Source organism: Bos indicus, chromosome 3 (genome assembly GCF_029378745.1).
Source record: "Bos indicus isolate NIAB-ARS_2022 breed Sahiwal x Tharparkar chromosome 3, NIAB-ARS_B.indTharparkar_mat_pri_1.0, whole genome shotgun sequence".
In the NCBI taxonomy this organism is placed as follows: domain Eukaryota; kingdom Metazoa; phylum Chordata; class Mammalia; order Artiodactyla; family Bovidae; genus Bos; species Bos indicus.
The window spans coordinates 117,318,041-117,343,528 of NC_091762.1; the positions used below are offsets into that span (position 1 = coordinate 117,318,041).

General features: G+C 51.9%; 1 protein-coding gene across 32 annotated transcripts in view; it reads left to right on the forward strand.

The window, feature by feature from the left end:
- Positions 1 to 3,065: 3,065 nt before the first annotated feature.
- Positions 3,066 to 25,488, forward strand: part of LRRFIP1 (LRR binding FLII interacting protein 1) — a 161,499-nt gene continuing 139,076 nt past the window's right edge. For all 32 annotated transcript variants that reach the window (XR_011565966.1, XM_019957993.2, XM_019957994.2 and 29 more), the window contains exon 1: positions 3,066 to 3,222. Coding sequence is in view for 31 of the 32 variants with exons in the window: in XM_019957993.2 (XP_019813552.2) it covers positions 3,127 to 3,222 (96 nt within the window). In the remaining variant the exon portion in view is untranslated. The remainder of the gene's footprint in view (positions 3,223 to 25,488) is intronic.

Consider the following 25,488-nt stretch of genomic DNA (forward strand, 5'->3'; position numbering starts at 1 on the left):
CAGGTTACTTCCTAAGAGCCCAAACCTTCCTGGACACATCACTTGGTCAGAAACATACCAAACTGTTAACCATACTTATCTCTGAGGGGGAGGAGGGTAGGAAACACAGGTGACTTCAGAGTGGGCCTGCCCTCCTTTCTTCTCTTGAGCATTAAAGTTCTCCCCACACCCCAAAATAGTGGTAACTTTTGAACCCTGAGTTTCTACCAGCACATTTCTTCTTCCCTAATCCAATACTGACAGGTAGTTGGGTCTTTACCCTGAGTGAGAAGGCAATGGCTTTGTAAATCTTATCTGATCCTCCAGTTTATTTTGTTTTTGAAATTGAAGTATAGTTGATACACGACGTATAGAATAGTTGATATGCACACTCAGTCCGTCAGTTGTGTCTGACACTCTGTAGACCCCATGGGCTACAGCCCACCAGGCTCCTCTCTTCATGGGATTTCCCAGGCAAGAATACTGGAGCAGGTTGCCATTTCCTCCTCCAGAGGATCTTCCCAACCCAGATATGGAACCCGAGTCACTCGCGTCTCCTGCATCGGCAGGGCAAATTCTATACCACTGTGTCACTTGCTAAGTACCAAATAAACTATAGTTGTGTTAGTTGCTCAGTGGTGTCTGACTCTTTGTGATGCCATAGACTATAGACTTTCAGGTTCCTCTGGCCATGGAATTCTCTAGCCAAGAATGCTGGAGTGGGTTACCATTCCCTTCTCCAGGGGATCTTCCTGACCCAGGAATCGAACCCGGGTTTCCTGCATTGCAGGCAGATTCTTTACCTTCTGAGCCACCAGGGAAGCCCATAAATAAACTATACCTCTGAGTTATTTTTAAACCCACCCTTAGAGTGTGGAAGGTAAAGCTCAGGTTGTGGAAGGTAAAGCTCAGGTGAAGTCATTCCTTTTTCAACATCTACTTCCTGAGAATAGTCGACCTGTCAGGGCTTTTCCTAGAAGATGGGGATACAGGAATGAAGTGACAAGTCCCAGAAAACATGCCCCTGAAGAAGGAAGCGCCATCAACACAGGGTTTCTGAATGTGCTCTAAGGCTCGGCGGAGGGGGTGGGATGGGGGTTTGGTGGTGGCCAGATCCCGCAGCCTGGTAGACTGGAGCCAGAGCTGAACGCCCTGCTTATTTAACTTATATGCAGAGTAAAATGTGAAATGCTGGGCTGGATGAAGCACAAGCTGGAATCAAGATTGCCAGGAGAAATATCAATAACCTCAGATATGCAGATGACACCACCCTTACGGCAGAAAGTGAAGAACTAAAAAGCCTTTTGATGAAAGTGAAAGAGGAGAGTGAAAAAGTTGGCTTAAAGCTCAACATTCAGAAAACTAAGATCATGGCATCCAGTCCTGTCACTTCATGGTGAATAGATGGGGAAACAGTGGAAACAGTGGCAAACTATTTTGGGGGGATCCAAAATCACTGCAGACGGTGACTGCAGCCATGAAATTAAAAGACTCTTGCTCCTTGGAAGAAAAGTTAGGACCAACTTAGACAGCACAATAAAAAGCAGAGACATTACTTTGCCGACAAAGGTCCCTCTAGTCAAGGCTATGGTTTCTCCAGTGGTCATGTATGGATGTGAGAGTTGGACTATAAAGAAAGCTTAGCACCTAAAAATAGATGCTTTTGAACTGTGGTGTTGGAGAAGACTCTTGAGGGTCCCTTGGACTGCAAGGAGATCCAGCCAGTCCATCCTAAAGAAAATCAGTCCTGAATATTCATTGGAGGACTGATGCTGAAGCTGAAACGCCAATACTTTGGCCACCTGATGCAAAGAACTGAGTCACTGGAAAAGACCCTGGTGCTGGGAAAGATTGAAGGCAGGAGGAGAAGGGGACAACAGAGGATGAGATGGTTGGGTGGCATCACCAACTCAATGGCCATGAGTCTGAGTAAACTTCGGGGGTTGGCAATGAACAGGGAGGTCTTGTGTGCTGCAGTCCATGGGGTCCCAAGGAGTCAGACACGCCTGAGTGACTGAACTGAACTGAGGCCTGACTCCATCTGTGAGGTCAGACCCCATCTCACCTGGGGTGTAGGTTTGAACCAGGTCCCTACAGCCACCTGTTAGTACAAACCCCTTTCTGCAACCCAATCACTTCGAGTCCTCCCCTGTCCTCGCTGAGGTCCAGACACAAGCGGTAGCCCCTGCCTTGAGGAGGTCAGCCCAGGATTGCCAGGGTTCCCCACCGGGCCAACCCAAACCCTGGGGGCTCCAGGCATCTCGGGCTCCGCCTCCTTTCTCTGATCGTCTGCCATGGCTTGCTCCCGGTCCCCACCAACGACCCGAGCCCCCATCACCCCCTCCTTGGCGCCCACAAGCTCCCCACCCTGAGCCATCCCAGGCCTCCTGCCATTTTCCTGTTCACTGTCCCCTGTCGTCCCGCACCCCCATCCCTGCCTCCCACTGGAATCCCCAGCCCTCATAGTCCCCGTGCCCCTGCGCCTCCGCCTTGCTCTCGCTCCTCCAGCCCCTGTTCCCACCGGAACCCCGAGTCCCCTTGCCCCACGCATCCTCATTCCCCTTCCCTGACTCCCAGCGGTCCCAAACCTCCCGAATCTCCACGCTCACGGTCCCCAGGCGTCCCCGGGCCCCTAGACCCCAGCGCCCGGATCCCTGGCCCCTGGAGTCCCAGCGCACCCGGCTCCCGGGTCCTTCGGCGCATCCCCACAGCCCGGGACCCGTGCCCCTCTCCCCGGGAGTCCCCAGACTCCAGCCCCCAGCGCCCAGGTCCCCATCTGGCTCGCCCCGGTCCCCGTGTCCCTTCACCCCCACTCCGCTTCAGGCTCCCCAGCCCCTGTCCCCCGCGTCCCTGCAGTCCCCGCAGCCCGGGTCTCCGTGACCCCCTCCCCCGGGCGTCCCCAGACCCAGGCCCCCAGCGCCCGGGTGCCCATCTGGCGCGCCCCGGGGTCCCTGCAGTCCCCGCAGCCCCGGTCCCCGCGTCCCCCTCCCCGGGCGTCCCCAGCCCCTGTCCCCGCGTCCCCGCGTCCCCGGCCCGCGCCCGCTTACGCCATGACGCCGGCGGAGGGCGGGGCGGAGCGGGGCCGGGCGGCCAGAGGGGCGCGGGCGGCGGAGCCAGGGTCCCGCGGCGCAGCGGGCGGCGCGGCCGATGGACATGGGCACGCAGGGCTCGGGGCGCAAGCGGCTCCCCAACCGGGAGCGGCTGACGGCAGAGGACGACGCGCTGAACCAGATCGCACGCGAGGTGAGCACGGGGCCCGGCCGGAGCGGGGCGCGGGCGCCGGGCTCCGCCGCAGCTGTCGGGCGTCCGTCCGCCGGCTCGGCGGGAGGGGCGCGGGCCGGGCCGGCACCTCGGTGGGCCGGGCGCGGGTCCTCCGCCGCGGGGACGGGCAGGCGACACCTAGCCCTACCCCCAGGCCCCCGGCCCCATCCGGCCGCCGCCCCCTCGCCGAGCTGGACTGGGGTGCCGCCCCTCTTGTGCACGGTGGCCTCGGGCCGGCCTGGTGGGGGGCGAGCGCCCGACTGGGTTGTTCGCCGCATCGTGGGGGTGACGTAGGCCCGACCCCCGGAGCCTGCGGACAGTCCCCGGAGGCCACATGGCCCTGGCGAAATGACCCGGCTCCTGTGTCTGACCCGCTGTCGTCTCGATTGTCACACAGGGCGCAGCTGGGGCGCGAACTGGGGTCTCCCTGGATTTCGTTTCTGGACCGAGGCTTAAAGCGGGCCCAGGCACGCTGAGGTTCTCATCAAAGTTTCCAGGGCAGAGTTTATTATGACGGTCGATGATGAACTTGAAGTGTGCAAATTAAAGGAGCCCCGCTAGGGTGACTTGTACAAACGCCTTTTCTTCCCACAAGAATTCAACCTTTGGGCTAAACAAACCGCAGGGGAAAGATGCCAGGGAGACCCGGGGCAGCAGGTTCCCTGGGAAGGGGTGAGATTCCTAGGGCCCACAGGGGACAGAGCTTGGCTTGTCATGTCACAGAACACCTTTGTACGCCTTCTGGATTGCCTAGCCAGCGTGCTCACTGTAGACAGGCCCCCCTCCCCATCCACTCTCTTCCAAGTGTTGGAGTGTGATGGAGAGGCTGTCTACATGTCATTATCATCACGTGGAAAAACCTCCAGGCGGTGTAGACTGCGGTGTCTGGTTGCCTCAGCTATTTATGGAGGTCCACTCTAGTACCAGGTCTTAGATGATTGGCTTTTATGGATTCGTGGCTGTCGCTCAGTATTTGTTGAATATTGAATGAATAAATGCATTTATTTTTCTCCATGTGGGAAGAAACTGGGCTTTCCAGGAAAACTCCTATTCAGCCCTTAAAACCCATGGTAGATTTGTGTCCTGTGTGGGACCTCCCCCATCAGCCCAGGCAGAGGTCTCCCTGCCTGCACTCGGGCTCCTCTAGCTTTTGCTCCCTACACCTGCCGTGGTGGTCACGTGGCTTCAGCCATTTCTGTTCACCTGTCCGACCCCCGTGGAAGGTAGCCACCAGGCAGGCACCGTCTTACTCATTTCGCATCCCCAGCACTCAACACAGAGCCGGGCGCATAGTAAGTGCTACTAAGTCTCTGTTATATTGCCTAAAAAACCTAAGGGGTACGAGGCACTTACAGTACATGTGGCTAAATATAGGCGCTTGCTAAATGTAGCAGCTTGAACATAATCCCCACCCCTGTGAAGACGGTCATGTAAGTAAGTGTTTAAACATAAAACCAAACAGGTGTTCTCCGGGAGGCCTGAGGTGACATGATCCGTGGGCCTTGTCTTTCCAGCAGTGGTTGCGGACAGAGGAAGGAGACTGAGGGTCCCGAAGTCCACCCCGTGTCTGCTGGATTTTATTAAAACAGACTGAAAGGAAAGGCCAAGGGATGCTCCTGGGGGGAGAGCCTTGAGATGCACAGTAACCGGGCACCCACGGGCCTGCCTCCCAGCCTAGGGACGCAGTTGGCAGTGACAAATTCAGACACCGGCGTCAGACCCAGGACTGGAGCTACACACAGCTCCTCTGTGCTCTCCTAGTCAGCCCCTTCCCGGTCTCTGTTTTTTCATCTTTAAAATGGGGAAAAGACCTCCCCTGAGGCTGTTAGGAGTAACGGAAGTGAGCAGCAGATGTAAAGTGAGTCACTGGCTAGATGTAAGGACGACAGGCTTGGAGCGTCCCAATAACCCTGGCCATGTAGCTGTTCCGAGTGCTGAGTGGCAGCTATTTGTCATGTTGGAAGGAGCCGGTGCAAATACATTTTACTGCCAACTTAACTCTGTCTCCCAACTGTGAAAATTAGAATCACTATTCAAATGGCAAATATCTATTCACCATGGAGTTCTAGAGAGTTCTTATAAAAATCAACAAAATTATCTTAAAGTTTCATATGAATACTTTCTCATTTGCTCATTGACTCAGCAGATACATGCCGCTCTTTCTGAAGCCCTGTACTAGGGAGACTGGGATTCAGGGATGGACTTAAAGAGCATCCGCCCTTGAGGAGTTGGGGTCTGACTTAGAGCATGACAATAATAGAAGACAGGAAGAGATCTGAGATTAAAAGGATATTGGGCCATGAAGGTTTGGAAATGAGAGAGTAACAATTTATTGATGGGACTAAGAATAGCAATCAGAGGTGGCTCCCTGGAGGAAGTGGCATTTTGAGTTATTCTTGAAGAAACCCTGACCTGGACTGGCCTCCACCAGGGGAAATGTTCTGGCTGGAGGGCAGATTCTCTGGGCAGTGTCCCCAGGGCGGTGGACCCTGGTCTCCACAGCGTCTCTGCAGCCGGCTCTGCTGGGCGTCTCTGCAGGTGGCCTCATCCTCAGGCTGCCTTGCTTTAGCAGACTCTGCCCCCCACCCCCTGAACCCACATGCTCCGTCTCTTCTGCTGGCTCTGTCCTGGGAGCTGGAAGCATCTTCCCTGACAAATCTCGCAAGTCTCCCTGCTGCTCCTGAGCCAAGCTCTCTGACCGCGGCACGGGGGCAGGGCAAGAAAGGTTACCCAGTGATCAATCAGGCCTCTCCTGGAAGTGGGAAATGGGGGGACGTGGCCTCCCCCGAAGCTCTTGGGGACATGAGGGGGGCCTGACGGAAAAAATCAAGAGGCCTCAGGAAAGTGGCAGGGGGTGGGGCAGGCTTGGGTCAGGCAGGCCCCCAGGAATGTGCACTCAGAGGATAAGTGGAGAATTCCAGGCTGCAATGATGGAGTCGGGCAGGGACAGGGAGCAATGAGGACGGGGCGGGGAGGCGGGGGACGCGGGGAACAGGGGCAGGACCACAGTGTAGAGCTGGCTGCATCCCCCTCGATAGCTTCGGACTCTCTTTGTGGAGGAACAGGAAGCAGGGACCCAGTAGAAGCTCTGCTTTTATATTTCCGCAGTTCCCTTATGGTCTCACTCCGGGCAAGTTGATAGTAAATGGAGCTGTAACTTGAAAACGCTGCAGATGCATTTGCAGGAGTGGCTTGTTTCTCGCTGTCTGAGGTGGGATTCAGGCAACATGTTGTCAGGAAGAAGGTCCAGTAAGCTACCTTGAGGCACTGGAGCGGCGTGTCTCTCACCCCCGGGAGGGGTGTCTGAAAGCAGATGTAGTTTTCTCTCCCACCGCCTTGAGCGTTCTGCTCAGGATTCTGGTAGCATCCACACCTCTCATCCCATGCTCTGCTGGGAGTGCAAGCATGTTGTCTCAGAACACTGGCCGTTTGTGTTTCCAGTACAAGGAAGTTGGCTCTGCAGGCTGCAGGAGACCGGCCCTTCGGTGAGCTCACCATCCAGTGAACGCTGGTGGGGTTTCCTTCCTCTTTCACAGCACAGCGACCCGCCACGACTGTGGCCTCCTTTCCAAGGTGGTCTTGCTGGGACGCTGCCCTCGGGGTACCCTCGCCAGGGTACTTCCCAGGTTCCCCCCTATTGGTGGAAGTTGACCCCTGACCTGTGAGAGCAGCTGTTCTGGGTTCATGACCCCTCCCCTTCACTAGAGAAGCACCCATGGCCCCATAAGGGTCAACCTTTCCGGGGAGGGGAGTTAAGACCTCGTACCCCAGGGCCAGCGACTGACCCAGGGGAGTGAGGATGCAGGAAGCCCCACCCCACCCGCTTGCCTCCTGAAGGAACCGACAACGGGGTGCAGGTCACCCTCCAGGGCCCCCGAGGGAGGGCCCGAGGGCAGGCTCCACTGAGGCCACCTCCCTTCCCCCCAGCCCCTCACCGCCCCCCACTGACAGTGCTCCCTGGACAGAACACTCACCTTCAAACCCCAGCCCCGGGCTCCACTTCTGGGCACCCAGCTTAGGACAGCCTCCGTGCCTCACTCTGGGTGGTCCCACGAATACAAAATGTTCTGTCCTAAAGCCCCAGGTCACTTGCTGTCCTCCCACCCCCCATCCTTCCCAAATAGCCCCAGAGAGATCACCCTGTCCTGAAGGACCCTGACTGCTTTCCAGTCCAGCCTTGAGGCCATTCGAGGGCCCAGTCTGGGCGTGGGCCTCTGCAGAGCGGCCCCAGAGTCCGGTTCCGTTGGACCCCCGCTTCCCCTTCTTCCAGCTCTCGGCAGGCAGGTCTGACTCCTCTGGAGTCAGAGGTGAGCCCTGATGGCACGATGCAGGCTGCTGGTGTCCGGGCGTGGCCCGTGCCCTCGGGGGAGGTCACACGGCGGGCGGCGTCTACAACCTGGGCTTCCTGCAGCTGGTTTCCCTCATTTGAACCGTCACCTTCACTCGCTTCTCCCCAGCGAGTTTGCCTGTTTGAAGCTGGCCAGTGGATGCAGGCCGTTTGGACTGGAGGATGAAATCTATCCAGTGTGGCCGCGGTTTGGGACTGGGGTGGTGTCAGAGCCCCTCCTTCCAGGGTGGGAAGAGGTGAGGGGCCTTCAGACACCCCCACCCCCGGCCCCAGTTCTAACGCAACCACCGTGGGGTGACCCCGGGCCCCTCCCTGGCTTGTCGTCCTGAGACACTTGCACACATCTTGGTGCATCAGTAACAAGCATTAGGAATATGACAAGACGAGCCTTCCGAGTGGATGTGTGTCATGGTCTGAGCTGTCGGGAATGGCCTGCGCCCTGCCTGTGACCTGGGGCTGATTCCCGACAAGACGGTTCTGGGTGGGGGGTGGGCAGTCCTGCTGGACTCCCATGATCTGTGGGCCCCGCTCCACGGCTATTTCTGTCAGAGGGCCAGCTGTCTCCCTGTCCCTTTTCTGGGCGACTCTGTGATGACTCACGGCTTTAGTAGTCAGGGCTGTGAATGCATGTGGAGGACCTAAAGCATCTGCTCCATAGAGTGACTGTCAGGGACCTGGGTTCTCACTGAGCCTGTCACCTGCGAGCCTTGTCAGGGTTCAGGAGGGACAAGGGGGACAGGTGGCGACCGAGGGTGCTTTTAAGGTCTGAGGTGCGTCAGGGACTCCCAGGAGCTTCTCCCCTGTAAGTGTATGCCATCCCATCGGAAGAGTTTAGAGCATCCCTGTTAGATGTGGAAAAACTGCTCCGAGATGCTCGGTGACTTGTCTGAGGTCATCTAGTAACTCAGAGGTGCCAGGTCATCGTCCAGCCTGTTTCCTGCATCAGAGTCTTGGCTCCACACAAGGCCCTATTCCAGGCGGTGTCCTGAAGTTAAGCTGACTTGCTTCCCATCTCAGGCACTGTTGTCCTCAACTGCCCTCTGAACCATCAGGCTTAACATTGCATGTTCAGTTCAGTTCAGTCGCTCAGTCGTGTCCGACTCTTTGCGACCCCATGAATCGCAGCACACCAGGCCCCCCAGTCCATCACCAACTCCCAGAGTTCATTCAGACTCACGTCCATCGAGTCAGTGATGCCATCCAGCCATCTCATCCTCTGTCGTCCCCTTCTCCTCCTGCCCCCAATCCCTCCCAGCATCAGAGTCTTTTCCAATGAGTCAACTCTTCGCACGAGGTGGCCAAAGTACTGGAGTTTCAGCTTTAGCATCATTCCTTCCAAAGAAATCCCAGGGCTAATCTCCTTCAGAATGGACTGGTTGGATCTTCCTGCAGTCCAAGGGACTCTCAAGAGTCTTCTCCAACACCACAGTTCAAAAGCATCAATTCTTCTGTACTCAGCTTTCTTCACAGTCCAACTCTCACATTCATTCATGACCACTGGAAAAACCATAGCCTTGACTAGACGGACCTTTGTTGGCAAAGTAATGTCTTTGCTTTTGAATATGCTATCTAGGTTGGTCATAACTTTCCTTCCAAGGAGTAAGCATCTTGTAATTTCATGGCTGAAGTCACCATCTGCAGTGATTTTGGAGCCCGAAAAATAAAGTCTGACACTGTTTCCCCATCTATTTCCCATGAAGTGATGGGACTGGATGCCATGATCTTCGTTTTCTGAATGTTGAGCTTTAAGCCAACTTTTTCACTCTCCACTTTCATTTTCATCAAGAGGCTTTTGAGTTCCTCTTCACCTTCTGCCATAAGGGTGGTGTCATCTGCATATCTGAGGTTATTGAGATTTCTTCCAGCAATCTTGATTCCAGCTTGTGCTTCTTCCAGCCCAGCGTTTCTCATGATGTACTCTGCATAGAAGTTAAATAAGCAGGGACAATATACAGCCTTGACGTACTCCTTTTCCTATTTGGAACCATTGTGTTGTTCCATGTCCAGTTCTAACTGTTGCTTCCTGACCTGCATACAAATTTCTCAAGAGGCAGGTCAGGTGGTCTGGTATTCCCGTCTCTTTCAGAATTTTCCACAGTTTATTGTGATCCACACAGTCAAAGGCTTTGGCATAGTCAATAAAGCAGAAATAGATGTTTTTCTGGAACTCTCTTGCTTTTTCGATGATCCAGCAGATGTTGGCAATTTGGTCTCTGGTTCCTCTGCCTTTCCTAAAACCAGCTTGAACATCTGAAAGTTCACAGTTCACGTATTGCTGAAGCCTGGCTTGGAGAATTTTGAGCATTACTTTACTAGCGTGTGAGATGAGATGAGTGCAATTGTGCAGTACTTACTGTTTCTCCTCCTCCTCTTGTTTTTTTTTCACACTTTCATCTTTAAAAATTAATTTTATGTCATTAAAGTAATGTTTGTTTTCACCCTGGTCCCATATTCTCAGGCCATTCTCCACACAACAGCTGGGTGGTCCTTCTAAAACATGTCAGATTGTGTCGTAATGGCTTTCCATATCCCTCAGTAAAAGCCAAGCTCTTAATGGGCTTTGTTGTTGTTGTTCATTCAACAACCCCATGGACAGTAGCACCCAGGCTCTTCTGTCCTCCACTGTCTCCCAGAGTTTGCTCAAATTCATGTCCATTGAGTCGGTGATGCCATCCAACCATCTCATCCTCTGTCATCCCCATCTCCTGCCACCTTCAATCTTTCCCAGCATCAGGGTCTTTTCCAGTGACTCAGCTCTTCACATCAGGTGGCCAAAGTATTGGAGCTTCAGCTTCAGCAACAGTCCTTCCAATGAGTACTCAAATCTGATTCCCTTTAGGATGGACTGGTTAACGGCCTTAAAAGACCCTAAATGACCTGGTAATGGGCTCCCCATTTGTAAATAATATGCATGTGCACTATTCATTGATTTTTCAACTGTAGGCACCGTGTGCTGGCCTCCTGATTGGAGGGGAGGACTTGGGTCTGTGGGTCTAGCTCAGGTTCACTCCCCGCTTTCTCCCCGCTCTTCTTCACGTCATAGTCACCTTGCGCTTATAGATTCATAAGCGACCGCTAGCAGAACAATAGGCTGGTTAAGAGTGTGGGGGCCCAAGTCAGTTTTCCTTTTTCCTGGGTTCAGTCCCCGATCCTTGCACTTGCTCCATGACCTCAGGCAAGTTCCTTAACCACTTTGTGTCTCTATTCCCTCATCTGTAAGATGGGAACATTTTAAGAGTATGCTTCTTCCCGGGTTTTATGGGGGTAAATGAAGTATTTCCTGACAAGACTTCAGAGGATGACCAGAACATGCTCAGTGAACACTAGTGGTGATGATGATGTAGTGTGATAGCGCTAACTGCAGAGCCAACAAGTATACGATGATGTTTTTCTTTATACAATTTTCTGCTTTTTTTGGAGTTCATTATTTCCTTTTTTCCCCAATCGCTCATCTCTTTGCGTATCTCTCATGCCTAATTTCTCACGAGCTTTTGAACAGAAACCTTCGCAATATTATTTTCTATGTGATTAAATGAATCTATCAGTTCTGCTTTGTGCCCTCCTGGAAATCTCCCCCCGAGACCTCTGTCCAGTCTGTGCTGAGTGCTCTCGGGGTTTGTGTCAGCTGCCCTCCCTTTGCCACTTCTTTGTTGCTGTCGATGCATCCGTGTGTGCTGGATTCTGCACTGTCTTCTTTCTTGAGCTACTAACTCATTTTGTTGGAACACACCCTTCAGTAGCTTTCTGAGAGGGAATGCCTTTTCTAAGCGCTTGCATGTCTGAAAATGTCTTTATTGTACCCTCACACTTGATTGTTCGGCTGAGTATAGAGTTCTAGGTTAGAATAATTTTTTTCCGAAGAATGACAGAGATTTCTATGTATACTTTGAAATTATTTCCAGTGTGTATTGTTAACTGGGAAAAAAAGCAATGTGCAGAAAATGAAGATAGCATGCCATTGCTCAGGTGAGGAGGTCTGTGACTTGCCTGCATTTGCATAAGGAAACTGGCAGAAAGTCCAGTAAAAGCAATGTGGACATGTAAGTGGAAATGTAGATTTGTTACACGTAATTTTTATACTCCTTTGATATTTGAACCCTGTGACTGTATGATTTTTATGTGATTTTATCTCTTTATTTTTGGCTCTGCTGGGTCTTCCCTGCTGCACGGCCTCTTCTGTAGTCGTGGAAGCGGGGACTGCTCTCTAGCTGCAATGTGCAGACTTCTGATTGTAGCGGCTTCTCGGTGCGGAGCTAGGGCTCTAGGCACGCGGCTTCAGTAGCTGTGGTGCCCGGGCTTCGTTGCTCCACAGTGTGTGGAATCTTCCTGATCAGGGATCGAACGAACACGTGTCTCCTGTATTAGCAGGTGATCTCTTTACCACTGAGCTACCAGGGAAGCTCTGTATTACCTATTTAATAAAATAAAATAATAAATACCAAAAACGTATAATTAACTGTTTTCTACCACAATTTTGAAGACATTTTTTTCCATTTTATTCTAGCTTTCAGGATTGCTTTGATCATTTTGATGCCTTATATATTCTCAGTATCTTGTGTAACATCTATTTTTACACTCTACAAGCTTTCAGGATCCTCTCTTGATTTTCAGTATTCTGGATTTTATTTTTACATTCATTCAATCTGGAAATGTATATCCTAAAATTCTGGGATATTTTCTGAAAAATTTCCCCTTCCCACTGTTTGCTCTGTTCTTTTAAAGCAACTGCTGTTGATAGAAGTAGCTTCCTTTTTCATCTCATTTTCTAGCTTTTTGTATTTTGGTGATACTTTATAGCTAATTACTCAGCTTTATCTTCTCCTCCTTCTACTAAACTTATTTGTCCTATATTTTATTTCTAAGAGTATCTGTTCGTTTGTTTTGGTTCCGTGGTCCATTTTTGCAGCATCCTTTTTGAGTCACTAATGCAGCACCTTTTTCTGTCATTCTGAGGAGTGTTTATTTTGGTTTTCTGATTGTTCCTGAAAATCGCTTTTGTTCCCTGTGTGATGGTCTATTCCTTTCCGTCCTTTGTGTGATTTGGCCTCTGTCTTTAACCTTGGAGCCCTTCCCAGAGGTGTGGTGATCCTTGGATCCATTCATGTATGAGGACAAGGCACTAAAAAACTGGGAGACAATTTGAGGGAAGGCTAGGAGGGCTTCCCAGATGGTACTGGTGGTAAAGAATCCACCTGCCAATGCGTAAGACATGGGAGAAGGAAGTGGCAACCCACTCCAGGATTCTTGCCTGGAGAATCCAGAGGAGGAGAGCCACAGAGGCTGGTGGGTAACAGTCTATGAGATCACAAAGAGTCAGACACTGTTGAGTACATAGGAGGGTAAATACCACAAGATTCGGCCAGGACACCTCCTGGGGTGCAGTGGGGTGGCGGAGGTGTTGGCCCCAGACTTTAAGTAGCTCCTCAGGGCACTGGCACACAGTCAGGATTTGAACCCGAGTCCCCCTGTCTTCTGGGGAAGGCAATGGCACCCCACTCCAGTACTCTTGCCTGGAAAATCCCATGGACGGAGGAGCCTGGTAGGCTGCAGTCCATGGGGTCGTGAAGAGTCGGACACGACTGAACGACTTCACTTTCCCTTTGCACTTTCATGCACTGGAGAAGGAAATGGCAACCCACTCCAATGTTCTTGCCTGGAGAATCCCAGGGATGGGGGAGCCTGGTGGGCTGCCGTCTCTGGGGTCGCACAGAGTCGGACACGACTGAAGCGACTTAGCAGTAGCAGCAGCAGCCCCCTGTCTTCAAGGCCAGCAACTTGACCACAGGGTCAGTGTTCAGAGGAAATGCTGCTTAATGCGAACAAACCAAGCCTCTCTAATTTGGTACCTAGAGATAGAGTTTTGTTTTGATGAAGGGGGTAGAAGAGATTGAGAAGAAAGTTGGAAAATAGTCTGAGACTTATACCAAGGAAGAGGTTGTGTCCATACAGCCCAAACTGGAGAACTGGTCACGACAGTGTGCTTTTACTCAGGGTGGAAAAATGTCAAATTAGGTGAGCAAACAGAGAGCTTTGTTTTAAAAAATAAGATTTTCATAGCTTCAGGCATCAAGAAGAATTCATTTGTTGGTTCGGAAAATTCTCTTAAGATCTGAGAGATACTTTCCATAAAACAAATAGAAAATACCTGGAGAGGTTAGGTAGGCAGAATGTGATATGGTCTTGGCAGCGGGTGAGCCCCTGGATCAGCAAGAGCCAGAGCCAGAGCCGTCCAGTGCCTCCCCTGGCGGATTAAGTTGCGATGTTCCCACCCACTCCTTGGCTCAGGGGAGCGAACGAAAAACCCCGCAGTGGTCACAGTAGTGTTTCAGCAAGCAGAAACCAGGAGATCTAAAGTTGTTCGTTAGGCTTTGAATCTCCCTCACATAAGTTTATCCATTTTTCCACCCTTACCCTTGATTGCTTTTTATTTCTTATCTTCTTTTGTGATGTCTCTTGTTGTTGTGCTTTTTAATATGCTTTCTAGGTTGGTCATAGCTTTTCTTCCAAGGAGCAAGCATCTTTTGATTTCACGGCTGCATGCTGTGATTTTGGAGCCCAAGAAAATAAAGTCTCTCACTGTTTCCACTGTTTCCCCATCTATTTGCCATGAAGTGATGGGACTAGACGCCATGATCTTAGTTTTTTGTTTTTTTTTGAATGTTGAATTTTAAGCCAACTTTTTCACTCTCCTCTTTCACTTTCATTAAGAGGCTCTTTAGTTCTTCGCTTTCTGCCATAAGGATGATGTCATCTGCATATCTGAGGTTATTGGTATTTCTTCCAGTAATCTTGATTCCAGCTTGTGCTTTATCCAGCACTGTGGTGTTGGAGAAGACTCTTGAGAGTCCCTTGGACTGCAAGGAGACCAAACCAGTCAATCCTAAAGGAAATCAGTCCTGAATATTCATTGGAAGGACTGATGCTGAAGCTGAAACTCCAATACTTTGACCACCCTATACAAAGAGCCAACTCTTTGGAAAAGACCCTGATGCTGGGAAAGATTGAAGGCAGAAGGAGAAGGGGACGACAGAGGATGAGATGGTTGGATGGCATCACCAACTCTATGGACATGAGTTTGAGCAAGCTCTGGGAGTTGGTGATGGACAGGGAGGCCTGGCGTGCTGCAGTCCATGGGATCGCAAAGATTCGGACACGACTGAGCCGCTGAACTGAACTTGTTGTGCAGTTGCTAAGTCATGTCTGACTCTTTGCAACCCTGTGGACTGCAGCATGCCAGGCTCCCCTGTCCTTCACTATCTCCCGGAGTTTACTCAAATTCATATCCATTGAGTCAGTTATTCTCTCTAACCATTTCAGGCACATGAGAAAATATGGAGTTTTCCAAGTTGACACTGGGAGAGATGGAATTTCCATGTTGATTGAACAACTAATACGACCCCACCCTGGATGCCCTAAAATATAGCTTGAAGTTACCCTTGAAGCCCTCAGAGCAGAGCTGGCCAGTAGGACTTTCTGTGATGATGGAGATGCTCTGTGTCTATGCTGCATTGCTGTCGAGCACTTGAAATGCAGCTAGTACAGCTAAGGAACTGCATTTTAATTCATGCTTCGTTTTACTTCCTTTAAACATAAATAGACACCCCTGGTTGGTGGCTACTGTATTGGACAGCACAGCTCTTGAGCAATGATTTATTCTTTGTTGAAATCTGCTGTCCTGGAGGTGTGCTCTCTATTGCAGAAGCTGTTGATTCTCATCCGGAGAGGGGTGACAGGTGGACAGGCCTGGCGTCCCGCAGGCCGGAAGTGAGTCCAGCCCAGGGAGAATGCATCGGGCAGTGGGAGAAGCACAGTCAGCCTTTTGAAGTTGTGTGTCCGTAGGCAAGTTAGTGAGTCCGAGTCTCCTTCCCTTTGTCTGTGACAGAGGAATAACGTTTTCCATGTGGTTGTGGTGATGAGTGGAGCTTCCCTGGTGTCCCCGTGGTGAAGGATCCACCTGCCAACGCAGGAAGCAGGAGACTCAGGTTCGATGCCTGGATCAAGAAGATCCGCTGGAGGAGGAAATGGCAACCCACTGCAGTATTCTTGCCTGGAGAATCCCACGGACAGACGAGCCTGGCGGGCTACAGTCCATGGGGTCGAAAAGAGGTGGACACGACTGAGCGACTGAGCATGCCTGTGGTAATGAGTCGTGCCAGGAAATGGAGAGCATCTGCTGGGGACAGGAAATACACGATGGTTCTGGTGGGTGCCTGGGTACCTAGTGGGCGCTAACTGGATAGTGGCTATTTTCTCCCTCCTGCCGGCTGTGTTCCTCTCTACCAAGGGACAGCAGTACTGCCAGACTGGCCAGGATGTGCCCCGGGCATCACCGATGCAGAGACAGGGGTGATTGGCAGGTGGATGCTTTACCACTGAGCCACCCTCCCTCATAAGATGAGGGCTGGAACGAGAGACCAGGATCAAGATAAGGAAAGAGAGTGGCCTATAGGAAAAGTGTGAGAAAAATACAGGAGAGATGATCTCCTGTGTGCTGGGGGGGAAACAGACAGCCCTGGCTCTGGGTCAGTGAGCTCAGAGGAAAAGCCCTCACCGCTACCCCTTTAAATACGCTAACCCCATAAACTTTGTTTAGTATCAGAACCCCGTGTGCTTTCTTATAGTTTAGAGCCTGTGTTCAATTCTTTGGCCTTTAGATGGAAGGGACCCTCCGCTTTCGATTGTTTTTTGCTTCTTGGCCTTGAACTGAAGAACCAGTAATAAGATGCAGTCATATTTTTCTAGCCCCTTTACTGTCAGGCAGCCAAGCTCTGGTGTCGGGCCTCTGGTTAACGTCCCGGAGATGACGGCCCACTTCACCCAGGCCATGTCCCGCGCCATTTATCTTTGGGTTTATCTGACCTCTCAGAAGCTACTAAGCTACCTGCCTATTTTTAACCTGTGCCTGGAGCCAGCTCCAGAATGAAGTGGCCACATGAGCCGCGATGAGGTGGTGACCACACAGCCTTCCAAATCTTCACTCCACTTTCTCGGGCTTTTCCTCTTTTGTGTCGGGGTTTGCCAGCCTCGGGATTACTGACATTGGGCCGGATGCGGGGGTCAGGGGAGGGTTTCTGGACATAGCGGAACGTTTAGCAGCATCCCTGGCTTCCGCCCGGGAGTGACGACCGCAAGGGCCCCAGGGAGCAGAGCGGCCTGTGGAGAACCATCGTGTTTCCTGTTCCCGCTGGGAGTGTACCTCAGCTCTGGACCACACGCCTCGTCTCCAGAAACCTGGTTCCTTTGCTCTCACCTCTGATCGGTGGCTGCAGCTGCTCCCCAGGAGGGCAGAAAGCACCAGCTGACCAAACCACATGGTCCTGGGAGTTTTCCCAATTAAACCTCCCGGAAGTTACTCTGAGGGGCCGCCTACTCTGGAAACCTGTGGTGGAGCTGTTCTAGGAGCAGCTGTGCAGACTCAGGAAGTTGGGATGTTCATAGCAAACTCGATGAGCCTTTGCTGAGTGCCAGGGGACCCTTGAGTCGATGGTGGGGTGCGAGGGGCATGGGGAGAGGCTAAGGGGGGCTGGAATGGACCCTGAGAGGCAGGTACAGCAGTAACTCTGGCTGCCTCCACGGAAGGTGGGCTGGCACGAAGCTGGGGGCTGGTGAGAGGTGGTCTTTTGTGTTACATCCTACTAGAGAGAGTGGCTCCTTTGCGCCCACTGGAGATGCCCTTTGCCTTCTGGATGTGCTTGAGGGCCGTCAGGCCAACATCAGGCCCAATTTGGGGACTGCAGAGCAGAGCTGCCTGCCACCAGGCCGTGTCTGCCTGTCTTTCTCTCTGGGAAAAGCCCCAGGCCCACAGCTCAGGTGCGCTCTGGGGACAGCAGAGACGAGGTGGCGTCGTCCACGTGGTCACCATGGTGAGCGCTGTGGAGAGTCGGCTCTGCCCTGGGGGCGGGGACGCTGCAGGGTTGACCTTCCCAGCCAGCCGGGGTCCTGTCCCCCCAGCCCACAGGCTCTGCCCAGCGCCCTCCAACTCCATGCTGGGGATTCAGCAAGAGATGAAGACAGAGAGGTGCTGCTGGACGCTGCCCGGACATAGCTAAGCATAGCCACCTGCGACGCCCCCCATCCTGTAACCCTGAGTGGGGCATCTCCTTACAGCACCCACCGCCCCCCTCCCCCAGACAAGGGAAGCAGCCTGGGACAAGCATTGGTCCAGTAAGTGGCCGGGCCTGGGATGACACTGCTGGTTGACTTGATGTCCCCAAAAGGGCAGGGACGGGGCAGTGTAAGGCCAAGGGAAGGAGCCCAGGCTGTCGCCTTGTCCTTTTAGAGCCAGGAGGCCTCTGTGGCTGGGTATGACCCTAGCACACCTGCCAGCATCACTGCTCATTCGAAATCCCAGGTGTGTTGTGGGCAGGGAGGACCCCCCCAACTTCAGCATCACCAGTGGGGGCGGTGCTGGCAGCCCATTAATACTCCAGATCCCCACGGAGGCCCGCCCCCCAGATCAGAAGGACGCTGGGTGTCGAACGACGTGAAGACTGGTGACCAGCACACTTCCACAGGGCTAAAATTGTCCCAGTGCCTCCCAAGAGGCACAGTTGCTTTTGACATTTGTAGCTGAACTTCTTAAAACAGATGACCAGTTCTGGGCCCTGCGAGGACCCCTCTGTGTGCCGGGGTCTTTGCTCGTCTTGTTCTTTAGGAAGTTCTGTGCAGCCCCGTCTCCCCATACTTCCAGAGTGAGAACCAGGAGAATCAGCCATCCTAAGGGCTCACCTGCCCCGCCCATCCAGGGCCTCGCTTCCCTCTGGATTCCCTGGGGCCCAAAGGCCTGTGAGTCACCCCAGACGCTGCAGAGATGAGGCAGGAAGTGGCCGTTAGCCGTGGGGATGCTCTCTGTTCTGTCATATTGCCTTCCGAGGTTTAGAGCTCTGGCTTCTGTTTTAATATACAGTTTTCAAAGAAAAACACAGACATACTGCATCCCTCTCATGCTTGGAAAATTCAACTTTAAGATTCCTTTCACTTAGATTTTTGCTTGGTGAACAGCGCCACAGTTTTCTTCTATTTTTTTTATCTTTCTTAAACATCTTTTCCAACTTTCCCTAAACGTGATGAGGCAGATGATAAATTACCCTGAATACCGGATGCCGTGGGCGGGTTGCCTTGCAGCTTGGCATTGTGTCCAACACTAGCCAATCGCCTGCTCTTTAAATATGATTAAGTGTAGAAAAACACAGCAGGTGAAAAGCACAGCGTATGTAATGTGCATCGTGTCCTGTGCGGTTCCAGCTCACTCTGTCTGTGCTGCTCTGTATCCGGCTTTTCAAATGTTGAATTCTGTCGGGTGAGGATGCGCCCGGCCTGTTGGTGGGTTTCACGGGCATCCTTTAGAGGGTCATCATGCCCCCTGTCTCGGGCCCTGGCCGCGTTCCGTGGTAGATGGTCCATTTCTTCCGGAGAAGTATAAGCTGGCCCAGCCCTGCTGACCCCTGGATCTGGGATGCGGGTCCTTCACTCTTCTTGCAGCACCAGGTCCTGGGCGGTAGGGTGAGGACGTGGTGTTGAGAGGACTCAGGAGAAGATGCCTGTTGGTGGCCGGGGTCTGGGCTTCCCTCCGACCTCACCCTCCCGGAGGTCACTTCCTCTGGGAGGCCCCAGGCCGTGCGTCTCCCACCCCCAGGCCTGAGACAAGCATCCTTCCCAGTGTCCGCAGCTCCTCCCGTCCCCGCAGCCGTGGGCTGGCTGCTGCCTCCTTGTCTCCGCCCTCTCCGCACCCCCGACCCCCAGCAGGCTGTGTGCTCTCCTCTCTCGGGGCTGTGCCACGTCCAGTGCCCCTGAGGCCCGTGCCCCGGGCACACGGGAGGCCGTCACAGCCCACCTGTGACTGAATACAGCTCAAAGCACAAGCCAGTGTTCCTCTTCAGGTGGCTGGGGACGAGTATCCTCCGATTAAAAGGAAAGCCTTTGAATGTGGCGTTTTTCTTCCAAGGAGTTTCAGCTGCCTTTACTACACGCAGTGGGTTTCTTGGCCACTCATTCTGCATCCTGACAGCCTCCGCAGGCGCCAGCATAGGTCAGGAGCCGGAGTCGCTCTGTCCGCATGCTGGCAGCGTCATCGGCGTTCATCGGCGAGGGACCGGCACCCCCAGAACCACGCTCAGCTCTGCCGCCGAGGCCAGGTCCATGTTAGCTCCTTTCCGGCTCTCCTTGTCCACCGTTAGTGTGGCGGACAGCGTTGTGGGAAATGCACTGTCCTCCTAATTCCCATGGTTAGAGACATGAGATCATCTTTAGGAGCCCTGCAGAGAAGGTGCGCATGGGATGTCAGGGTCAGGAGACCTGGGTCTGAGTCCCCAGGGCACCATCTCCTGGCTTCGCCACTTTGGACACGCCACCCAGCCTGCCTGAGCCCAGCTGTGCCCACCTGTAAGGTGAGGTGAGAACCGTGGGGTGAGCACCAGGTGAGGGCCTCTGGACAGAGTGCGCCTGCCCTCCATCGGGCATCCAGGTCTCCCCATGCACAGATGCTCTGAAACCGGGTCAGGGGTCACGGGGCCCCTGCCACCCACGTTAGATGAGATGCGGACGGAGACAAGCCTGGCTCCTGTCCCCGGCTCCAGGCGCTGCTCCAGGCTGCCTGCTGGGGAAGTGGGAGGCATGGGGGGTGCGGGGGGGGAGGGGGCGTGCATGGTAGGGGCTGTGCCTGGGATGAGTCCTCCTCAGCTTCGACCTCCTTAACTACTATAAGGAGGGATGACCCCCACCCGCCAGCCTCACAGGGTTCACGTGAAGCCCAGGTGGGAAAACACGTGAGAGCGTGCTCACAAGCCCTCAAGGGCTCTGCACACATAAGACGGTGGTATTACTGTCGGAAAAGTTGGAAATAAATTCTTAACACCTGGGCGTCTCAGGCTGTCTTGTAGCTGCTCCTGGGGCTGGGAGAGGAGTGCTCACGGCAAGAGTGGTGCGTTTTTCTTCACATGGGGCCCTGTCTCTTTTTTATTTCTTAAATGTTACTGGGGTGTAGTTGATTTACAGTGTTGTGTGACTCTGTCTCTTGTGGTGCTGATGTTGCTCTCTTCTAAGACTGGAGGAGGAAGCCCTGCATGCCTGGCATGTCCATCAGGAAAGAAGCGGGTGGAGGTAGGGCGGGAGGTGCAGGAGCCGTGGCCCAGAAGCGGTCCACACGCAGCCCTGGTCTGGCCTTGGAGGCCTCTGCTCCTTTCAGGTCCGTGGGGAGGGGAGGAGGAAATGGACCAGAGTCACCATCACCATGACAACCACAGATCCCCCCGGCCCTGGCTCAGGGAGGGGTGTTGGAGGGGCTGGCACGGGCGCCCTCCTAACCGTTTCTAGTCTCTCTTGAAATCTCTTTTTGCCTTAATTCCCTGCAGTCTGGCCCTGCGTGCCATCTGCATAGAACAGGAGGGAAGTAAGTGATAGAAGATCCGATCTCATACAGGGAAGCGGCCCTTGTTCTCAGCACACGTGCGTGCTGTCACTTACACACTGTTACTGAATCAAGCCTTGTCTCAGGGACACAGGAGGGCGCTGGACTCTTAGACCTTCGTGTGGACTTTGCAGTAAATGGCGTCCTTTTGGCTTTGTGGCCTCTTTTGCGTTTTGTGGAATCAGCTGTACAGCAAACCAGCAAAAACCACCAGTCCTCATGGGGTGGAGTCGAGTCAGCCTGTCACCCCAACGGGTTCTGGTCCCTCGGACAGGGATGTTCACAGAGCTTCTCTGAAATAGTAGCTGTTAACTTACTCAAACTGACTCTGAGTATACAAAGCACACTGGGCTGGAATTGAAGGTGGCGGGTAGCATCTTAGATCAGTGGTTCTCAAAATGTGGCCTCCAAACACAGTATCCACACCCCTTGAACTCTTTAGCAATGCTGGTTTTCAGTCTACCCACCCAACTGAATCAGAGCCTTGGGGTGGGGCCCAGCCACCTGTCCTGAAAGCCATCCCAGTGGTTCACATATACTCTGAAGTTTGAGAAGCTCTGCTTTAGATTAAACGATGCTATTGGTGAGTCTGATTATAAAGATGACGTGAGGGTGTGAGTGAAAGTGACTCAGTCACGTCCAGCTCTTTGCGACACCATGGTCTATCCCTGGAGTTCTCTAAGCAATAATACTGCTGTGGGCTGCCATTTCCTTCTCCTGGGGATCTTCCTGACCCAGGGATTGAACCTGAGTCTCCTGCATTGCAGGCAGATTCTTTACCATCTGAGCTACCAGGGAATCCCATAAAGATGAAGAATAGCCTTTATACTAATACTTCTGATTAGAATAGTAGGGCTTTTTCCTGCTCAAATGCCTGAGGAGTCAGTCAGGCTGGGTAAACCTGCTTGTTGAGGAACTGACCCTTCTCACAGGTTTTCCCCACCCTGTCTCCCCTCTCCATGAGATCCTGGTGTGGCTGCCAGCCCTGATGGTCAGCCTCCTGGCACATAACAGGTGCTCAGTTAGTAGGGTTAATGGTGAATGAATGAACAAGTGAATGGCTGAATGAATGATTGGATGGATGGTGGATGGATGGATGGATGGATGGATGCTTGAGTGGATGGATGAATGGATGGATGGATGGAATTAGCCCAACTTCAAAGTAATATTTGAAAATACAGATTCTTTTGAAACTAGAACAAGATTTTTAAAGGTTTTTGATGGTTACTTGGGTATAAATGAAGATTTTCATTTACTGAATGAAAGCTGTTGCCTGCAGGATCTCACTTGGCAAGCTCTTGATCCTGAAATGTCCAGTCTGTTTCCCCGCCACAGCCCCACCTTGGGCAGCTTGGTCAGTGACCTCGTCCGCCTTGCGTGCAATAGGAGACGGAAGGAGAAATAAAGCAGGAAACTTTCCATTCTTTCCGGTGGTGCATGCAGTTGTTCCCTCCTCCCAACTCCTCCTTTTCAGACTTTGCCCCTCGTGTTTTTCCATTGTGTTGTTTTGTGATGTTGGCACTTGGAAAAAAATCTTTGAATTATCCTAGTGATGGCCATTTGGACAGGGCACGGGCGATCAGGTTCCACAGCATGTCGCCAGTGCCCCGAGCTCACAGTCACTAAAAAGGCATTCATTGTGTCCAGGGAAACTGCTAAGGCTGGTGGCACCCTACCAGGGGCTGAAGTAACTTGGACTGGGTTTGTAGAACATTCTCCTCTGGTTTCCCTACTGGGGAGCAGGGTTTGGACTGGAGGAGTTTAGGTGTATTCATGTATCCTGCCAGGTGCAATAAATAGCTGTCTTTGCCTGACCTTACCCCCCACGTAAGTTCTAAAAAGCCCTGTGCACACCAGGAGGAACTGAACACTTTAGGAGCAGGCTGATGCTAGTGTAACACGTCAGAAGCATGTTGGGCACACAGATGGAAATTGAAATGATTAAATGTTGGAGATATGCCTTGTAAAACCAAAAACTTAGCTAGACTGATCATTAAAAGAAGGCCTAACCTGTTCTAAGTGACTTTTGTTTGCTAAACTACAGACCTTAGACAGATCTCCCAGCTTTGTTTTTTCTGTGTTGGGTTTCTTGTTTGTTTTAATAAAGTCTTCTTTCTGTTTGGGGATCCACACTGCATTTTGTCATTGTGTTGCCCTTGTCTCTTCCAGCCTGTGATGGTTTCCAGGGACTTGTGAAGAGTGTCAGCTGTGTATGCACTAGAATGTTCCTCAGCTTGGATCTGTCTGATTAGACTGAGCTGTGGACTTGGGGGAGAATTCACAGGTGCAGTGCCCTTTTGCTCAAATCACATCAGGGGCGCCTGATGTCAGCATGACATCCTTGACAACGTCCCCCCGGACCCACGGGCTAAGAAGGGGTCTTGCCAGGTTCCTCCATGGCAATGTTACTGGTTTTACATTTCCCTGCTTTTTCCTCAAGAAGTGCATCCCTAAACCCAGTCCATCTCAGTGGAGGGGACATCTATTCCACATCTTAGAGGGAGGACTATCAAAGAATGTGTGGTCCTAGGTTGAAACCATCACTGTAATTAGCAAATTTGAGGAGAGATGTTTTCAGGCTATGCAGATATCCTGTGCTACCCTAAAGTTTTTCAGTGGATAAGGCATTCTTTCTTAACTATGAGTATCGAAATTGAGTTAGTAATTCCCCTACAATAGAAACAAGTTCCATCCTGAAAACATGTTTTTAAGTCCTGGATGGCATCAGCAACTTGATGGTCATGAGTTAGAGTGAACTCCAGGAGATGGTGAAGGACAGGGAAGCCTGGCATCCTGCAGTCTATGGGGTCTCAAGGAGTTGGACATGACTTAGCGACTTCCCTGGTGGCTCAGAGGGTAAGGCGTTTGCCTGCAATGCGGGAGACCTGGGTTTGGAAGGACCTGGGTCAGGAAGATCCCCTGGAAAAGGAAATGTCAACCCACTCCAGTATTCTTGCCTGGAGAATCACATGGACGGAGGAGCCTGGTGGACTACAGTCCATGGGGTCACAAAGAGTCGGACACGACCGAGCAACTTCAGTTTCTTTCTTTCACTTTCTAACAACTAAACAACAGCAAAAAGTCCAACAAATTTAGCCTACCCAACTAACACAATCAGCTATATAGCACTGTACTCTAATAGGTTTATAGCACTTTTCACACAAATAATACGTAACATTAAAAAACAAACACAAGAAAATAAAGAAAACGTTTTTAATCTTATACTGCGTTACCTTGAAAAGTACAGCAGTTGCAGCTACATCATCGCTGCTTTCACACTTGCTCCCTGACAACCTGGGCTTGAAATAAAGATGCTGTACTGCGCCCTCTGGACAGTACTCCACGGTAAAGTACACAAAAGCACAGCCACCTGCAGAGGATCCACACACATGACAATGTACGCCAGACACATGAATAACTTACATGATTGGACATGCGAGTTCAGTTCAGTCCAGTCACTCAGTCGTATCTGACTCTTTGCGACCCCATGGACTGCAGCACAGTAGGCCTCCCTGTCCATAACCAGCTCCCGGAGTTTACTCAAACCCATGTCCATTGAGTCGGTGATGCCATCCAATCATCTCATCCTCTGTCGTCCCCTTCTCCTCCTGCCTTCAATCTTTCCCAGCATCAGGGTCTTTGCAAAAATGAGTCAGTTCTTTGCATCAGGTGGCCAAAGTATTGGAGTTTCAGCTTCAGCATCAGTCTTTCCAACGAACACCCAGGACTGATCTCCTTTAGAATGGACTGGTTGGATCTCCTTGCAATCCAAGGGACTCTCAAGAGTCTTCTCCAACACCACAGTTCAAAAGCATCAATTCTTTGGTGCTCAGCTTTCTTTATAGTCCAATTCTCAGAGCCATACACGACTACTGGAAAAACCATAGCCTTGACTAGATGGACCTTTGTTGGCAAAGTAATGTCTCTGCTTTTCAATATGCTGTCTAGGTTGGTCATAACTTTCCTTCCAAGGAGTAAGTGTCTTTTAATTTCATGGCTGCAATCACCATCTGCAGTGATTTTGGAGTCTAAGAAAATAAAGTCTGTCTCTGTTTCCATTGTTTCCCCATCTATTTTCCATGAAGTGATGGGACCGAATGTGATGATCTTAGTTTTCTGAATGTTGAGTTTTAAGTCAACTTTTTCACTCTCCTGTTTCACTTTCATCAAGAGGCTCTTTAGTTCTTCTTCTTCTGCCATAAGGGTGGTGTCATCTGCATATCTGAGGTTATTGATATTTCTCCTGGTAATCTTGATTCCAGCATGTGCTTCATCCAGCCCAACGTTTCTCATGATGTACTCTGCATAGAAGTTAAATAAGCATGGTGATATACAGCCTTGACGTACTCCTTTTCCTATTTGGAACCAGTCTGTTGTTCCATGTCCAGTTCTAACTGTTGCTTCCTGACCTGAAAAGGCAGAGGAACCAGAGATCGAATTGCCAACATCCACTGGATCATTGAAAAAGCAAGAGAGTTCCAGAAAAACCTTTGTC